The sequence below is a fragment of the Tribolium madens genome, unplaced genomic scaffold (assembly GCF_015345945.1).
Source record: "Tribolium madens isolate multiple individuals breed KSU strain unplaced genomic scaffold, Tmad_KSU_1.1 Scaffold_2;HRSCAF=44;Tcas5.2_LGX, whole genome shotgun sequence".
NCBI classification, from domain to species: Eukaryota; Metazoa; Arthropoda; class Insecta; order Coleoptera; family Tenebrionidae; genus Tribolium; species Tribolium madens.
This window is the reverse complement of record NW_025400995.1, coordinates 4,071,194-4,088,856: the sequence shown is the minus strand read 5'-3', so window position 1 is coordinate 4,088,856 and position 17,663 is coordinate 4,071,194. Positions and strand designations below refer to the sequence as shown.

General features: G+C 32.7%; 2 protein-coding genes across 6 annotated transcripts in view; both read right to left on the bottom strand.

Moving 5' to 3' along the window:
• Nucleotides 1-380: 380 nt before the first annotated feature.
• Nucleotides 381-11,310, bottom strand: LOC123006674 (neprilysin-4-like). 5 transcript variants are annotated; one of them, XM_044401337.1, is made up of 17 exons: nt 11,244-11,310; nt 9,579-9,628; nt 6,960-7,105; nt 5,056-5,316; nt 4,613-4,818; nt 4,385-4,561; nt 4,016-4,123; nt 3,712-3,856; nt 3,298-3,512; nt 3,049-3,225; nt 2,477-2,580; nt 2,370-2,428; nt 2,261-2,309; nt 1,654-1,721; nt 1,462-1,598; nt 1,020-1,187; nt 381-822 (listed from the first exon to the last, which is right to left on the bottom strand). In XM_044401337.1, the coding sequence occupies exons 1-17, from the start codon at nt 11,253-11,255 to the stop codon at nt 646-648; spliced, it is 2,259 nt and encodes a 752-aa protein (XP_044257272.1). In that variant the 5' UTR covers nt 11,256-11,310; the 3' UTR covers nt 381-645. The 5 variants fall into 5 exon arrangements, with proteins under 5 accessions (XP_044257272.1, XP_044257271.1, XP_044257274.1 ...); XM_044401336.1 differs by lacking the exon at nt 11,244-11,310 and adding an exon at nt 11,079-11,189; XM_044401339.1 differs by lacking the exon at nt 11,244-11,310 and adding an exon at nt 11,110-11,128.
• A 3,253-nt stretch (nt 11,311-14,563) lies between these two features.
• The window catches only part of LOC123006283, a 96,147-nt gene continuing 93,047 nt past the window's right edge, over nt 14,564-17,663 (bottom strand). The window contains exon 7 of the mRNA XM_044400655.1: nt 14,564-17,658. Coding sequence (XP_044256590.1) covers nt 17,552-17,658 — 107 coding nt within the window. The 3' untranslated portion in view covers nt 14,564-17,551. The remainder of the gene's footprint in view (nt 17,659-17,663) is intronic.

Below are 17,663 nucleotides of genomic sequence, written 5' to 3'. Positions count from 1 at the left end.
TTTATTCTCTTATTAGAGGGAATGAAGAGACATGAGATGAGGTTAATTGGTTTATTAATTGAAGATATAATTGAAGTGATTTATTAGGATTGAGACTAGGGACTGTCCTTAGTCTCCAAATCGAAAGAAGAACGCTACTTCCGGTGATGCGTCGGCGCATCGCGTGTTAGCATGTCTATAAATGAGCCAAAATGTTGATGTCGTTTTGTTTTTTTGAAGCAATTTTGTAATTGTTCTTTAATTACACGCCTCGTTAATGTCTGAAGCACGTCACGACATGAGCTTTAATTTTTTTAATAGAATTTAATCAAACCATTTATTTTTTCCCCAATCATTTAATTAAGCAACTTGTTAAGCACGAATTAAATAAAACTCAAGTATTTTGTGGTAACGTTTATTTCAAATAGTTACAATTATTTTAACCCTATCTAGCCTACAAGTTATATCACAATTTGGCATTCTATAAAACATAAAAACAAAAGTAAAACAAAGTAACAAAATCAATTAAAATCATCTTATTCAGTAATACTGGTTGTAAATAATTTTAAAGCCCGTAATCCGTCGGGTTTATGAAAATGAAGTAAATCTGATTTTGATCGGGCCATGTATTGACGTGAACAATGTAATAATTAAAGGGTTTGTGATTTACCAAAGTACACATTTATTTACTGGATTCATCGGCGTTCCTGACGGACAACCCCAAGCTTTGGCAAAGTCCCGTGAATTAGAAAGGGTGCCGAGGACCCGAATACGATTCGGACTGTGCACTCCATCCACTAGCTTGCTCTTAAGGGCCCCTAAAGTGGAATTCCCACACCAAATCTATAACGCAAGAAATTGTTTTCTGTTAATTGCGTCGATTTTTAAAGTTCGACGACGACGAAAACAGATTTTGCGAAATTACATTTTGATTCACAATCATATTTTGAGAAAATATAGCAAACCGTGACAAGATTTTCCGATTCGGGTTCCTTTGGGAAAACCACGCTTAGACGAAAAGAATTATTAAATTGTCAAACCTGTGCAAAGCCGAGGAAAAACAATTGATCGGTTGTAACATCTGGAAGTCCTGGTAGCCGTTGATGCATGGAATTTGAAACCGCTTCGCGTCGTTTGTAACCTTCAAAGGCTGCGCGAAGGCCCCCATTATCCGCGATGTTCTCTCCTTGCGTGTTGTATCCTTGCACCTGGAAAATCGTTTTCGCCTAATTTTCCTTAATTATTCACACAGAGCTTAACACCCCTCCGGCAAGTAACCAGAAATTCAAAAATCAAAAACAAACTTCACCTACTAAGTGATAATTCTACTAATTGAGATAAGTTACCAGCTGAGTTACTAACGCGATTAATTAAATTGATATCTACATTATTTCGGAAAATTGGTTTATTACTTAACCCATTAATTAACTTTATTGCTCCACTCAGAAATTAATTATAACGTAATCAGTGCATCTTACTTACGTGAAACGCATCTCCTAAATCAGGCATAGTGTAATTATTGTACTGATTTATAATACATTGTACTTTTTGGTGGTAATGGTTGAGAGTCGCAGCTGACCACCACTGTTTTAAATTTCCATGTTCATCATATCTTCGGCCTAAAATAACAAAAAATTTAGAAAAGCAAAATAAAACCGAGTGAAACTGATCCACCTTGATCATCAAATCCGTGGGTGATTTCATGTCCCATAATAGCCCCAATAGCACCGTAGTCGATAGCTCTAAAAGATTAAATTTAATCAATACTAATCCATCATGGAACGTTTTAGCATATTTTAATCAAATAATCTGTCAATATTTTGTGCTTTTTTGGTCGATTATAAAAATATTAGGTGCGAACTCGAGTGTGAGGTAATTTAATTAAGAAGCTAATTTAATAATTTTTTGTCTAGACTTTATGTCGATTTAATGAAAAGTCAATATAGAGGAGTTGACAATGGTGAACGGCACATTGCGCCCCCTTTGCTATTTGTGGTAAACTCTGTCTAACCATTCACAGATACAAGAGTAGATTCCTATGTGACTTGCATAATGTGATTCTGGAAATTGTTATACAAATATTTGGCCCTATTTATGATTTAATCATTTTAATGTCTGAAATAACCAGAAAGTCAATTTTAAAAAATTCGCAACAGATTGTATAATGTAAATAAAGCAAACAAGCAACACGTATCGTTTATTAAGTTAGTTTACGATGCAAATGAATATTCTATAGGTTACTCGCGATAGTGAAAACGGTATTGCTTTAATGTTTACTTACTCGATCCCGTTGCCGTAAAAAGGAGGCTTTAGTATACCTGCTGGGAATGCTGGAAATTATTTTACAGATTTATTCCATAGTTTTTATTAGGAATATAAAAAAGACTTACTAACAGAATTCAACGTCGCCGAATAAAATGCATTTACGGTTGTGGCGGAAGCCACCCATCTGAAACAACATAATGTAATGTTTACAATAAAATGAGCAAAACATTACCGATTGCGATCAGGATTTTTTCGGATACTTTCCAAGTTTCTACGAACGGCCGCGTTTGTTAAATTCAAGTAAGTCTCGAAAAGATTGCCTTCGATTACATGCGCCTGAAATAAATTGTAATAGACTTTAATTTTTTACATGGTATTGCATTCCCAAACTTGAGAGACTGATTCACTTTGTATATTCTATTATTATAAAAATTAAGCAAAACCGACCTCAAAAGTAATTATATATTTATTAAATAATTGAACAAAGCCACATAACAATATACTGTTATTAAACCGCATTTGCGTGCATGGAAATATTAAATTTATTGCGATAAAACAAGTATCATAAATGATCAAAGCAAATGCGCTACAAAATAATACAGTATATTATTAGAATTATTGTTATTTATTTTATGTAAAAGGGGTTTCCCGTCAATAAAGTACTATTATTATTAAATTTTAATTTCTAAATTTAATAATGTTTTCATTTTGAAAGTAATGTTGTTTCAATTTCGGTAGATTTTCGCTCCGATTGTTTTTTTCTTGTAAACAAAGAAAGTGTGAAATAGCGGTCAGAGCACATACTTGTTTGTAATGTTTGTCAAGTTGTGTCGCGTTCATAATCCATCCTGGGTACCCAACAAAAGCCCTGATTGCGTGCAGTTTAGTCAGCGTCTTTTCACGTGTGGTTGTATCCATCCAATCTAGTTCATGGACTGTATCTTCGAAAGCTTTTCTTATGTCCTCGAGCATTTCCAAAGCCTGAGTTTAAAATAAATGTGGTGGTTGTGATGCTTTTCAAGGAGTTTGCTTGTAATCATGAAAAAATTTTACCTTGTCGCGATGATTTTTATCGAAATGGGACTTGACGTAGAGATAACTCAACGCGAGTCCAAAATTGGCGTTAACATTACTGGTACATCCTTTCCATCTGGGAGTTCTGCTCTGGAGTCCCAACAATTGTTGAGAAAATTCAAATCCCAACGATCGGAACTTTGCTAAAGTAAGTGGGGCTACTGTTGAGAATACGCTCCACCACAGGAACCTCTCTAGTAATACAATTACACATATTACACGAATCCCTTAAGGAAACCACACATTTTCCAGACAAAACAACATTCATAAATGTCTCCACGCCAGATTTCATACAAAATAACAAAGTTTCTCTGCTACGTTTTCCCATCAGAGAGAGAATCGTGGAACCAAATTTCAAACAGTAATTGAATAATAAAATATTTATCGACTTACCCAAAACAACTTTATCGGAGTTTTTTATTAAATTTGATAATTTTTGCAAATAGGGTAAATCGAGCAGAATCGCCGTGTCCTTGTGAGGATTCAACAACACGGTTGTGTCGTTGAAGACAATGTTTAGGTATCGCGTCCAATTTACCTTAAATCAAAACAATAAAATTACTACTTTGTACTTGAGTTCGAACTGCAAACTAGTTCTAGTCTGATAACTTATTCAAAACCGAAACAGGTGAACACTTCACCTTAAACCGATTTGAACAAATTCAAACTATCTTCCAAGTTGAGATTTCCCACTTACAAATCTCCAAGACTCGTTGTCAATTCCTGGCCCATTCGCCAGTTCAATTAGATTAACTTCATGAAAAAGATGATTAGGGCTTCGCCTGGTTTCCGAAGGGGTCATAATCTAAACACCCAATGTTAATTTAGCCACTTTTCGATACACGGTACAATGTGATTTATATGACGTGTGAATTTGCATTCGGTTGTAGTATGTCGTCAGGCATTGCGTATTTGTTACAAAAACTAATTCGATTGTAATTGTGATTAATTCATTTATTATTGAGATAAAAGCGTATAATAGCAGTCCTGATGCACATTTCCAACCAGATCAATCACAGGAAAATTTTCAAAGTTTTGTTCAATTTTCACGTTCGGTTTAAATTACCTTTGCTATTTGCGTACTGAAGTTTACAATGTCTTCAGCGAAATACTCAGCCTCTGTAAAGTTCGTATACGCTCTAAGCATCTGCGTGATGTACTTTTTATAGTTCTTTATTTCTGTTGAAAACTTCTCTGCTTGCAGCAAATATCTCTCGCCGAATCCGGGAGAGACTTGCTCAATCTAAAATACAAGGTGGTCGAAAATTAAAACAAAAATCTCTTCGATACTAACCACAATTTTATTAGCTGATGAGTTTCTCACGTCTTCGGCTACGTTCATTCCTAGCAAGAGACTTATTCCTAATAAACGTCTTGTCCTCGCAATTGTGAATAGCCAATCAAAATCCTCGTTAGCGTAATTATCAGAGGGAGTTGAAGATAATCCTACCACTTCGAGGATATGTTCAATTGGGGCGACCCCTTTGGATTCAAGGGTCACTACAATAATTGGCTTAAAGTGTTTGATTTTTGGTTAAGTCGTCTCATGAGTCGAAAATAACAAACAAAGCCATTAGCTTCCCCCAGTCATGTTTTTTCTAATGCTAAACTTACGATCCCGCGTTTACTGTTAAAAGCTTTTTAATAATTGATAAAATGGAATCTACCGTAAAAGGGTTATTTAGCAAAAGACTGTAAAAGCGTTAGAGTAGAAGATTTTATTAAATTTTCTCTCACCTGTATCCATGCAAATTCTGTACAGGGCTCGCGCTTTTCTTATTCCTTCTATTTCGGAGAAATTACCATTATTAATTTCATCACTTCGCTCAAGTAGTTGTTTCATATTTTGCATTAGAGACTCCCGGAGCAAAGCTAGTCTATCCCATGTGGCGGTCCAGTCAGGAACAGGATTTGTGGTGATCCAGCCGCCGCATGAATATTGATAAAAATCTGTGCAAGGGTCCGCACTCCGATCCATTGCACGGAGGATATTCGACGCTAAACAAAAAGTTTTGTTGATTTAGTTTGTTGTTAGTGTGATATTTAAAAGTTTTCATAAAGCTCCGGACATTGATCAGAATCAATACGTGTCCACAGTTCATTTTTGTATTATGTATTCTTTTTTTAGGAAATTTTCAGAAGCCAAATAATGTCTTTATCAAAAAACGTAAATTTAATTTGAAAACCGGATTACATTTAGTTATATTACAGCGTAATATCTCTTTTACTAGTAATCTTTTTTAGCTCACAGTCCATACTCGTTGCTTTTGTGTTTACAAATTAATTTATAACAGATTAACGTCGTGTGAATCTAGCCAAGTTAATTTTCAATTAGCTGTGAGTAAATGGCTTTTATGTGTTATTTAAATGGCTTGTACTCTTTACACACAAAGAAAAAAAACTGTACAAGGGCCTTTGTGTATCTGTCCTTTGATTGAAATGTTGTAAAAAAAATCTAAAACTATTTTTTTAATTCAACGTTAACAAATACAATTAAAGTTGTAAAAATCGTTACTCTGATGATAGAGAAGAGCGATAAAACTTTAACAGTATCGTCCGAAGTTCTCTAATACCTCTCTATTTAATGTTTTTTGAGGAACATATGACTGTTTCAACAAAACAAGAACAACGTTTTCATTTAAATGTCTCAAAATAATGTAAAAAAAATTTTTGTTAAAAAATAAAGCATTAAGACGTTGGACTGTTTAATATTAAACTTTAGGCTGACGAGCTAATGCGAGTTTTTAACTTATATAAAAAGTGTTGTTTGCAAAAATTATGTGACACGTGACTTGATCAATTTTAATATCTTTCAATTCTGATTTGAGCTGCTGATTCTTATGGGTTTGTGGCTCTCATCGAGTGAAATTAAGGTGCCAAGCAGAGCGTAAGTAGAACGAGACCCACAGGGTTAGAGATTGACGCCTCTATGGATTTTGTTAGGGTTTTTGAATTGGCTTTGCTCAGTGACGCATAATCAGTAAACTGGGCTATGTGTAAAGGGTACAGATGTTTACGCAGTAAATGATGTATCTAAGTAACTACTTCAAATGTACCTACGAGTATTTTGTATTTCTCGTGTCACACTGTTATCGTTTATCATTATTTTTCGTTAAAGTGTAGCGTTTCAAGGGAAATTTGCTTTTGAATAAAATGCTAGAACAATTTTTCTCCATCATTTATTGACAATTTGGAGAATTAGAGGAATACATAATAATAAAAACAATTTGATGTATTCACACGGAATAAATTTGGCAAAATACAATATCGAGTTTTTAAAAATTTTGTCACTGGTGTGATCGAGAATTTTTTTTCTGAAAGATAAATTTTTATCTGAACCAGTTTGCACTCTACCCTTCTAAACTCGATTATACCGTATAAGAAAGTTTTACTACAAAATAAATGTTTTGTTGTATCGCTTACAAAGGCCACGCAATAAATATCTATCTGTTTTGTTAAACGTTTCATATTGCTGAACAGTGACCGGAAAATAGGAATCTAACCGCGATATTACAAAGAATTTTCCGGACATTAAACGGAACAACACTGATAGGCAAACGGAAGAAATATTTTTTTTCCTGTTTTCACTTGATCAGCTTTTGGGTGAAACTTATTTTTGAATTTGGTTTGATTTTACATACCTGTATTGATGCATTGCTCCGAAAGACAGAGTTTATCGTTTTGTAACATTGGCGACTTTAATAGAACAATAGCCGCTATAAGGACCAGTAGTAAATTGACACATAAAAAAATAAGAAGTGGAAATCGAAACGATCTGTCTCCCGGCCTGAAACAAAAAATTAAATTAGTCGCAATGAACCACACACGTGCTTTGAATAATTTTGCAATTTTTGATTTGTATTTTGGTAAGTGGTTAATTTAAAATCAAATTTTGCGCGAATAACAAAAATAGCGTATTCACCGGACATCTCTATTTAAAAGGCTTTCAGCGACATTCACACCATATGACAGTCAAAATCGTATGTCATTGTATCTGTAAATACATGTCACTTGCAGAATGCTATCGTTGTGTTGTGGGCCGTTATTTTCACTACATACCAATTTTGTTACATTTATCACTTTATCAGTATACTAACGGGACAAAGAAGCCTGGAACAAAGTTATCGTCACTTATTCCACATTTTTTAAACACGTAAACAGATTTTACGTCAAATTTAATTAAGTTAGAACGTTTTATTTTTTAATAATGTTGGAGATAGATGCAATTGTATCTCTAATGGCAAAAATTGTTCAATAATCCCTAATTAAAACTCGAATCATCGACGAGATTTATCAATTTTGAAATTTGTTTCACATGATTAACCCGACCTAACAACTGAAAAATAAGAAATTGGGTTGAGGTCTATTTACTTTCTAACACGGAAAGTGATTTTTATGGAAATTACAAAAGTACAGATTTATGCAAGCAGATTTAACTGTGATATCTTCAGAGCTTGAATTGTAGAAACATTAAACAGATTAATAGTCTCATGTTTTTACAGAATCGTTGACAGGAAAGATTTATTTTTACAAGCTCTTGATTTGACATTATTTGTTACTTTTTTGTCATTTAGTTAGTCGTTTTTCTCGGGCTTTATTAATTCACGTTTCTCACTTTAATCTTTCGAAATATCCTTTCAGAAACTAGGATATTACGTTATGTATTTTTGCTAATTTTAAGAAAACACTGTGATTGAAATTTAATTACGCTGTGATAAGGAAATGTGTAAATTCGTGTAAAATTCGTCATCTTTCGAATAAACGTTTGTTTTATGTGCTAAAGCAGAAAGAAAATTTTCGCTCCTTTGTGCCTGCGTAAACAATGAGTCATTTAATTGGTGAGAACCTTCAAGATGTTTACATAAAACCGTTCAAAGAGGTACTAAAATAATTTCCTGGGTGATGTGCGACGTGTCAACCCTTATTTTAGGAAGGTAGACAGAGCACTGCGCCGCATAATTGATGGTCCTGTTAAGTAGAAGGTGGGGAAGAAGGCTAAGATTAGACCGCTTCTTTTGGATAAATCAATTCAATTTGGAGCTTTTTGTCATTGGAGATGAAGATTTATTATATCTTGAATTTTGTTTTAATTTGAAAAATGATTCCGACTTCCACACCACTCGTAATTACCTGTTTATGAGTTTAATCAATGTGCCAACTATGGTAATCATTAATCACCAAATCATTTGAATTAGGTGACAAACAATGTTACTTTTTTGGAATACCGGAATGCAAATATTAATAATGTTCTACGCAAAATGCGTCAGAGATCGTTAAACCAGGTTACACTTCGTTTACTATAACTATTTGTATTTGAGGCTAAATTTGCTTGAGATGTTTCCGTTCTCGGTTTGTGTTGGTCTGTCAATGATTTAGTTTTAAAAAGTTTCTGATGTTCACTTTACAATTTCACACACCCACTCAAGAGACTTGTAATTAATTAGATTTTTAACAATAGACACATTTTTGTATCAAATAGCTTTATAAATAGCATTTGCTTTGTTTTCATTTGATCCCGTGGTAAATTAATTCATTAATTTATAGTCTCATTTATCAAAAACGCTGTTATTTCCGAATATTGAGATAATTATGGTGATGGTTTTGGTTACATAAATTTAAATGTTGCTAATTAATCAGTCGCAGTGTCATGCGAGAATAATTTTCGTATTATTGGGAAAGTGTTACATAAAAATTATTTACTATTTTGTGACATTATGTTGTTAGGATATCCGCACTCAACTGAAATCAAAGAAACATTTGAAACATGGTTAATGGTTTTATATTTAGGAAGCTTTTAAATTTTAATCAAAAACTATAAACGAACTTGAAAATATCGCAAATGTGTTGAAATGTATATTTACGAGATGTAGATGTATTTTCTAGTGTAATTTATATGTTAATATGGTTATTTTGGTTGAATAAAAGGAGCGGTCAATGTCAAGGAAGTTCAAAGGCAGACTAGACTCCGCCTAAAAAAACTCGATCACTGTTTAATTTAATTTCATTTAATTTAATAACTAGTACCCTTAAATTATATTTACTAGTTATGTTCAGATTAAATAATTGATTGTAATCTTTCACTCTTACCTTCTAAAATATTACTTAACTTTTTATTTGAAAGTGTTAATGGATTAAGTTTGGAGCAATATTTCATAGTTCTTGTACTGCTCACCGAAATCGTTTGAAAAAATTTGCTTTTATTCAATGATTCATGATTTGTAACGCTGTCAAACAGAAGTTAAATTTAATTAAAAACTTACCCAATTGTGTCGCTGTCATTGCTTCCAACACTAGGATTTGTAACTGATATCTGTAAATATAATAATAATGAAAGTATAATTTCAACGTTGAGAAGAGGATAATTGAAGTGTTATTAAATATATGCAAATGACTGTAATTTAAATAAATAAAAAGAATTCATGGAAAATGGTAGAATATTGTCAAAAATAAATGACGCACAAAATTGATAATTAAATTCCATTGATGTGATATCGTATATTGTCTGTAAAAAATAACTCAATTTGTTTTCTTAAGCTCGGAAGTTTAAAGATAATTTAGTTTATTGAAAGGGAATCAACTCATTTCCTGCTCATTTTTATTCTCTCATTCTGTTCTTAATTAAATTTTGAAATCAATGGAGTGGAAAATAGACGAGTCAAATACTGTAACAGTTATATAAGTATATTGAAATTAGAAATTTTTGCGAAGAAAAAGTTTTTGATATTTTTGTACCAGTGGTGTAATAACCACAAGTTACATCTTTTTGCCCACAAAGTGTAAAAATGTTGGATTTACACACTAAACTGACAAAAACAGTTCATGCAAGACACGAGGGTTTGGTGGTTAACCACTGTAGAAAGTTTCGATCAAACACGTGCACAAATAACAGAACTTCTTCAACTTAATTTTCTAAAATTTAATTATTGTAAAAACTTTTGATTATTATTAGGGCAATAATCGCTAGAGACATGGAACACAAATATTTCAGTGCTAATAACTCCAAAAAAGCACCGAGTTTTTACTTCGCATCTAATTATCTGTCAGGGAAAGGTATAATAATTTTAATTACAAATACCATCATTTTGGTACAACAATAACGAAAAAGTTTTATAAATTTAAGTTAAAATTAGATCAGTATTGCAATTGTCAATTTTTTGAAAATTATTGTAATGAGGTGGAATTAATAAATGATTGAAATTTGTATTTAGGTATGTATGTTTGTTGGCAAGCGAATTGAGTCGAACAAATCTCTCGAGTGAATTATTTATCCGTTCACTTTTAAGCGATTACTCTTATTAAATAATAAATGACATAATGAAAGTTCATGTTTAAACAATTCGAGCAAAATAACACATGCACGATTCTGTAGTGTAGAAATTTTGCAATTACGTTAATTGTGTAACGCACACATGTAATTGATTGAAAGATTGTTTTCAAAACTTGTTAAAAGAAGACAAAAGTGGTCTTGTTTTACTTGCACTTTTACGAAATCCGCCAAAAAAATGAAGAAATGTTGATGTGGTATAATTAATTAAAGAGGATATTATCCGCACAGCATCCTTAAAGGATTTTAGGATGTTAACAATGCTAATGATACCGGCTGAGAAACGACCTGTTTAATCTTTATTAATTGGTCCATATAAAACAGCACTACTTTAACTATTGTTGTTGCACGTGATTTGATGATACGTCTGTTTAATCTAATCGGTATCTTCCTTCACAAGAATTACTGTTATTTACAAAACTAAACTACTACTCACATGCATTACAATCATTAACTAACTTCCTCACCAGAGAACACAAAAAGGCGAGAGAGCTAATTCAAATTCACGTTCACTTCTTGGAGCACTTTATTTTTATTGGAATCAGTGAAAAACCGCGCGAAAGTTGATAAGGAATAGTGGGTTTTTAAGAATTGTACTTACTTTGTATCTCATATTTTGATGTAATTATATTACTTGGTTTAAACAAACTGCAGAACTTTGAATTCGATTTGCTTGAAATCCCCCCTGTATAGCAACCCCACTCCGGCTTTACTTGCATCGCTTACCACATCCAAAGAAATCATTATTTGTGAATCAGTGATCATAACATTTATAAATGTTTTTACTCTATTAAGATCGATCAGCCACAATGATACACTATTGCGAATTTCGTCTATTACGCTCAAATCGATCATCTAAATTCCACCAACAATAATTGCTAGTTAAATTAAATTTAAATTTGGCGCAACAAGTATGACTGATAAATTAAACATTACTAGATAACCGGAACAGTTCGAAAGATGCATAATTTCACTTCCTGGAAAAATTTCCTTCCGCCACTCGGCGATTTGACATTTAACGTTATGTAAGATTAAAAAGACTTGAAAGACCAGTGCGCGTTACGTAATTTTACATTAGTGTAAATTTATTGTTTAAAGACCTCACGTTTCCGTTCAGTTTTTAAACCGACAAACGGCCACATTTTTCAAAATTAAAACAAGCTCATTTAGGAATCTTATATGTTAATAAGCGAGCTAGAAATTGTGTCCTCAAATTTGGCACGAGGACGCCAGTTCTGATATTTAAGACTTTACCTTTCTGCAGTTTTCATTTCACAACTGGTTCGAAAAGAGGAAAATAGTCCATCCAAAAGTGTTTACATATAATTTTACAATAACAAGCAATTACCTAAATGTATGTAATCATGTTTTCTACTTTTCTGCTTGAACAAATTTGAATTACTTTGCGTGTTTTTGGTATCCGTAATATAATAGATTCTGAAGAAAACAAAGAATTCAAATTGAACAAGTAAAACCTAAAATGTGTTTTTTAACTGCTATGAATGTGTTTGCCTGATGAGATTCGGATTTGTTTAGGTCGCCCCTTGAAATTAATTATAAAATGATTTTGCTTTTATTGTGTATCCACAGGATACGCGAAATTTCCATAAACCAAACATGCCCTCAAAGAGCTTAATCAGTTATTTACCAACTAGTAATCTCTGAGCTTAAAAACTGCTTAATATTGTTTTTGAAAAAATTTATTCACTGGATTAATCGTTTCGGTATCAAGCTCCCCAAGTGCTGATAATTCGGTTAGATTATACACCACATTCAAATTAACATCAAAGTGACATTTAGTAGATGAGTTCTTGTTTAAGAACGAATAGATAGTTATGTAGCGTCATGCATGAGATGACGGTAATTGTGACAATAAACTCGACGAACGACGATTGCAAATGATGTTACTTACATCTGAGTGAAGGAAGAACTGTTCACTTTGACCCGTTTTCAATTCAGTTGAAACAATAACGCAGACGACTAATTATTAATTTTTTTTAAGAGTGAAAGTGATGGAATTCAAAAAAGGACCTAATAGATTAACTTAAATCGGCTCAACAAAAGTAAAAGTGATAAATTTGTTAAGCATTGTGACTTCCCGGATTGGCACCGGAGATTGTAAACTATCCACACACGGCTTATATCTGATATTTTTTGTCATTGTTACTTAAATTACGGAAGAGTGCACTGTTTTATTTTTATTGATGACTTAAAAAATATCTACTTTCACTACAGTGTCATAATTTGAAAAATAATAAATCAAAGGATTTTGATTATAGCCCTCCTTCCTCTATATTAAAATGTAAATACCGAAGCAAATTATAACAACTTTAAATAAAAAAACCTATACATTTTTTTATTGCAAGTAATCTATGGACAAAATAGAAAGCTGCGTTTTTGTACATGAGTATTGGCATTCTAAATTAATTAAATTAGTTTTTAGTGTTAGAGTATACCCTGGATATTGCAGATAACGAACCATGTTTGGCATTTCTTAAAACAGAGAATTCCTATTTGACTATGCTCAGCACAGCACTTGGACACGACCCTGTAGAACACGTGCGATATATGGCAAAGGCGGGTTATACGTGAAAATATTTTTAAGAATGCAAAATACCATATATGCTTGAATACGTCGAGAATGACTGTTTTTGGATCAGCTCCTCCCAGTTATACATTTTTTCCAACAGAAATATTATTAACCTATTCACCTATACTTACTAAATAGAGCAATGAGTAGAAATTACTCTCAATGAATATACTTATAACAAACTCATTTATGCATACTATTGCGTACTATTATAAAATCAGTTCCAGTTTGTTCACTTTACAATCGGTCCGTAAATATTCACTACATACTCGTTTATTATTTTGTTTGCATAAAATAATTAAATTTCAAGCTCTTATATTACAAACCTATACCTATAAATAATAATCGAAACATGTATTAAGAAAGTTGGATCAAGTTATTTGCATAAAGTACATGAAAGTCTTAACTAAACCATAACATAAAACGCTTTTTTAAATTGTTTTACGAAGGAATTAACTTAATTAAAGCCATAAAAAATAGATTAGAACTGAGGTAAACGGAATCCAATCAAACGACAATTTTTATTTGCGCTATTGTAGGAGTTTTCCTCAGCAGAAAATAAAAATGACATTTTTATATTTAACACAACCGATGAATTATATTTTGTTACAATTTTTTTAACTAGAGAGTGTAATTTGTTTATGAAGACAGTGCTCAAAATATTGTATTTTAATGTGGCTTGTAAAATTTATTTCCAATAATTACACGTTTTGTGAAGTAATTAAAATGCGATTAAATTTCCATAGTTACATGTTTCTAACCCAATAAACTGGATTAATTGAATCTGAAAAATTTCATCGGTTGAATCGGAATCGGATGAAATTTTCAAATATCATTGTTCTTCGGTGAATTTAGAATGATCCGAAAGCTGTGACTGGCGAATGAATTCAGGAGAGTTGATCTTTTTAAATATTGATGAGAGTGTAAACGTTAAAATGCGCATTAATTTCTTGAAATAAAAGTAAAGTTGGGGTTTATCTGTAATTCTAGTCAGTCAGCTTGCTACTTACCACATATTGACGATATTGTGTCGACGGTCATACGGATGTTGGGTTTTATCGAGAGATACGGGAGCTTTCCTGATATCGGGCGGCTTACAATTTTATATAATGCTTTTGTTAGATTTATTGGGATTATTGCTGTCTAATCTTGTGGCTAGGATCGTATACGTAAATCTGGACTAAACAAATTTGAAGAAAACACGAGAATATCATCTTATCCTTTATTTATAAAACAACAAACAATGTCTATATAATGTGTTTTGTATGGTTTTATATACATCATCACATTATGTGAAACATTTATCCAACATTATTTACAGAATTCGAGCGAACAAACGTTGATTATCTGGTGCGACTGTAATTTCTGGTGCAATAAATTGGCGTACCTATAAGTTATAAACAAGATTAGTTTGTTACTTCATATGACCTTAATTTAAAACTTTTGCTATTTACTTGAAACTTATTTGCGGAAATTGGAAAATATCGGGTGAGTAACTTAGAAAATATAATTTTTGAACCTGTGCTTAAAAATGGTCGATGTATTTCGTTTCGTATCGAATTGTACAGCTGTGTCAACGTCTTTAGACCTGCAGATCGTCAGATTGACTCTATCTGTTAGCCGTCGAAGAAGAATTCTGTGTTTATTCACCTATTCTTCACTGGTTAAATAAATAACATCTAGACAGCTAGGGAAACCACTTAGGTAAAACCCCTTAGTGTGAGAAGAATTCGGTTTTCCCTGAATGGAAATTTGAAAGGAGTCGATGTGCAATAGAAGCTTTTTTCTTTTTACTACACACAAGACCCAATTCGATCTTTAAAGATTTTTTAATTGTTTTATAGTAAACAGATGGCGTTCAAAACCGGCAAGATTCATACGAACGTAAAGACAAAAGAAGAGCGATAAATGATTTATGAATTAGATTTGGATGTTGGCTAACAATATCCGTAAAAATTCTGGTGTAGTGTTGGGTGAATTGATCAAAGCTTAGCCTTCCGTAGCAGCTGTTAAATCAGATCACGCACCATTTAGCAGACATTCATCACGAACCAGGGTAAGCAGCGTTAGTTCGACTCGGCTGTATCGTGTGCAGAAGTGGTCATGACATGTACAGCATATGTGTTTATTTACAACTTTCCATAAAAGTTAACCCTGCCAATGTAACTTGGACTCGAGTAAGCCCGGTTACTGGTTACATTGGCCGAGTTTTCAAATCCTTTGTATCAGACTAGAGATGGCCAGCACCAATTGTCACAGTTTTCCTTCCTTAATTACATTTTTACACTGAAATCGAAACCTGATAAATATTGACAAGGCTACACTTATACAAAATGTAAAAATCACAATTGCAATTTTGAATACTAATTCATTTTCAACTAGAAACTAAATCGTGTCTTTGTGTCTCCTATAACAAGTCTAATTAATTTTTTATAAAATTTTATACAAGGGTAGGTAAGAGCGTATGTATATTTGTAGAAGGAGCTCCCTTAATTGCAAATTTTATATTTTTATAAGTGTTTTATTTGAATAATTAAATTTGTGGCGGTCCGAGGCTTTTAGGATGAACAACCGGTTAATTGTTGGGTCAGGAAGAATAATCGACGACACTTTAGTTTGACGGAACAAAAGAAAGCTCTCAGCTAACCTGACACGAGTGCACATCGGGTTGTCTACATGCGAAGCCACAAAGATTAAAGATCTCGATTCTCCTTTTTACTCTTTGTACTTTATTTGCGGCAATTTATGGATGAGACAACTATTTCATTCGCTGTTTTTGCAGCGATACAAACCAAATTAGCTTCATAAAATCAATGTATTTTTTGTTTCAATTAAAAATGTTGATTGATGAAGCCGAAGAAGCGAGCCATGAAAGTAGGAAATCGTCGCAAGTTATTCAAAGAGCTCCCTCTAGTCAAGTCACTACTCTATTTTGAATAATACAGAAATGGAAGAAACTATGTTGCGAATTAAGCATCCACTATCGATCGTTTTGTTACTATTCCAAAATCGTAGAGGAGTACCCATTTGCTGATAGATTTGCGTAGAATACGAGAACGAGATCATCTCGACGTTATAAACGCTTCAAGCTAAACTCGTGCAATCGCTTTCAATATTAACAAATTTCAATTTTGACTTGCACATAACACGTTCAATTTTCAAATCGAAAATTACATTCGACTGCAAAAAAACAATAAGCTAAAATTTTTTCAGAAAGCGATACAGATTTTAATTAAATTTAACGTGGCCTAGCAGGGAAACAATCAAGATAAAAAACCATATACGACTTGGTTCTAAGCCAAATTTAAAATGTAATTTTTGCGAATTTTATAAAACAATTAAATTTTTTAATTTCCTATCACTATCACAGCATTTAGTCTCATTTAGGAGTTGAATACAGTTTATTTTTATTTATGCTTCCGATATTTGGATGTTAAAATCGCAACTAATTTGACATTTATATTTTTAGTTAAGTTATACACAACATGATCAGGAGTCCGGCTATACTTATGATATATTCGTTACATATTTTAAAAAAAGTACACTATTTAATTAGTTACAATATTTTAACTGTGAGGACTCCTGAAATAAATAACAAGATCTTCCATTCTACTGAATGCTAATATTGGTTCCTTTTTTAACTTGACTCTCTTGAATAGAAAGATCTTTATTTTTAATGTTAAATAAATATTAAGTAGATAAAATATATGATACGTTATATAATTTAATTACACCCAATAAATTTAATTATATCACATGATTTTGTTGTTGTTCATTGTTTCATTTTATGCACTAAAGTCACGAAACAGCGTTTAAAAGCTTTCCAATGTCTTCACGTAACTATTTGAATAAATTTTTATTAAATAATTAATCGCAAGGTTCTTGTCAAAACACACTCACTTGTTTTAAAGCCTGTGAAATAACCTTTCAAATAGACTGGAAGCCAATCAAGAGAGAAAAACCATCTCATCTGGAATTAGTGCAGAAAACGGGCAATGTGTGGATTATTCAAAATTAATTTGTTGGAATTTGTTCGAATATGGCTCACAAGTGCACACTAAAAGGTTATCCAACTGGCACGAGCAAGATCAAACCCGGAATTTCGTATTTTTTAAAGTTAAATCGTACTAGCCTTTCGTATAATAAAATTAAAAAGATTTGGCTTTAATGTCACAACAGCACAAGTCAACTACTCCCGTGAGGTAACGAATTGGTCCATTCGCGGCACCATGATATGATAATTTTATAGTGCGTAGGTTCACTGAAATCACCTTCACTGGGCCTTAATTAAAAATGCTGCACCAATAAGGAGATAAGGGTCACCTCTGGCAGGCCAATAGCCAGCAAGCCGACAGCAGAACCAACGTGGGAGAGATTAGTCCCAAAGGGGCTGCATTGCCGTGGTGGACAGCCGCCGGAAGCTCACCTGCA

Bases quoted from the DNA above. Each gene is read 5' to 3' on its own strand.
- LOC123006674 (XM_044401335.1), bottom strand. From the start codon at position 10,957: ATGGACCAATTAATAAAGATTAAACAG. The intron at 4,124-4,384 runs GTAATTTAAACC...TTGGGTGTTTAG, and splicing joins TCAGTACGCAAATAGCAAAG to ATTATGACCCCTTCGGAAAC. The intron at 2,310-2,369 runs GTAAGTCTTTTT...AATAATTTCCAG, and splicing joins GGCGACGTTGAATTCTGTTA to CATTCCCAGCAGGTATACTA.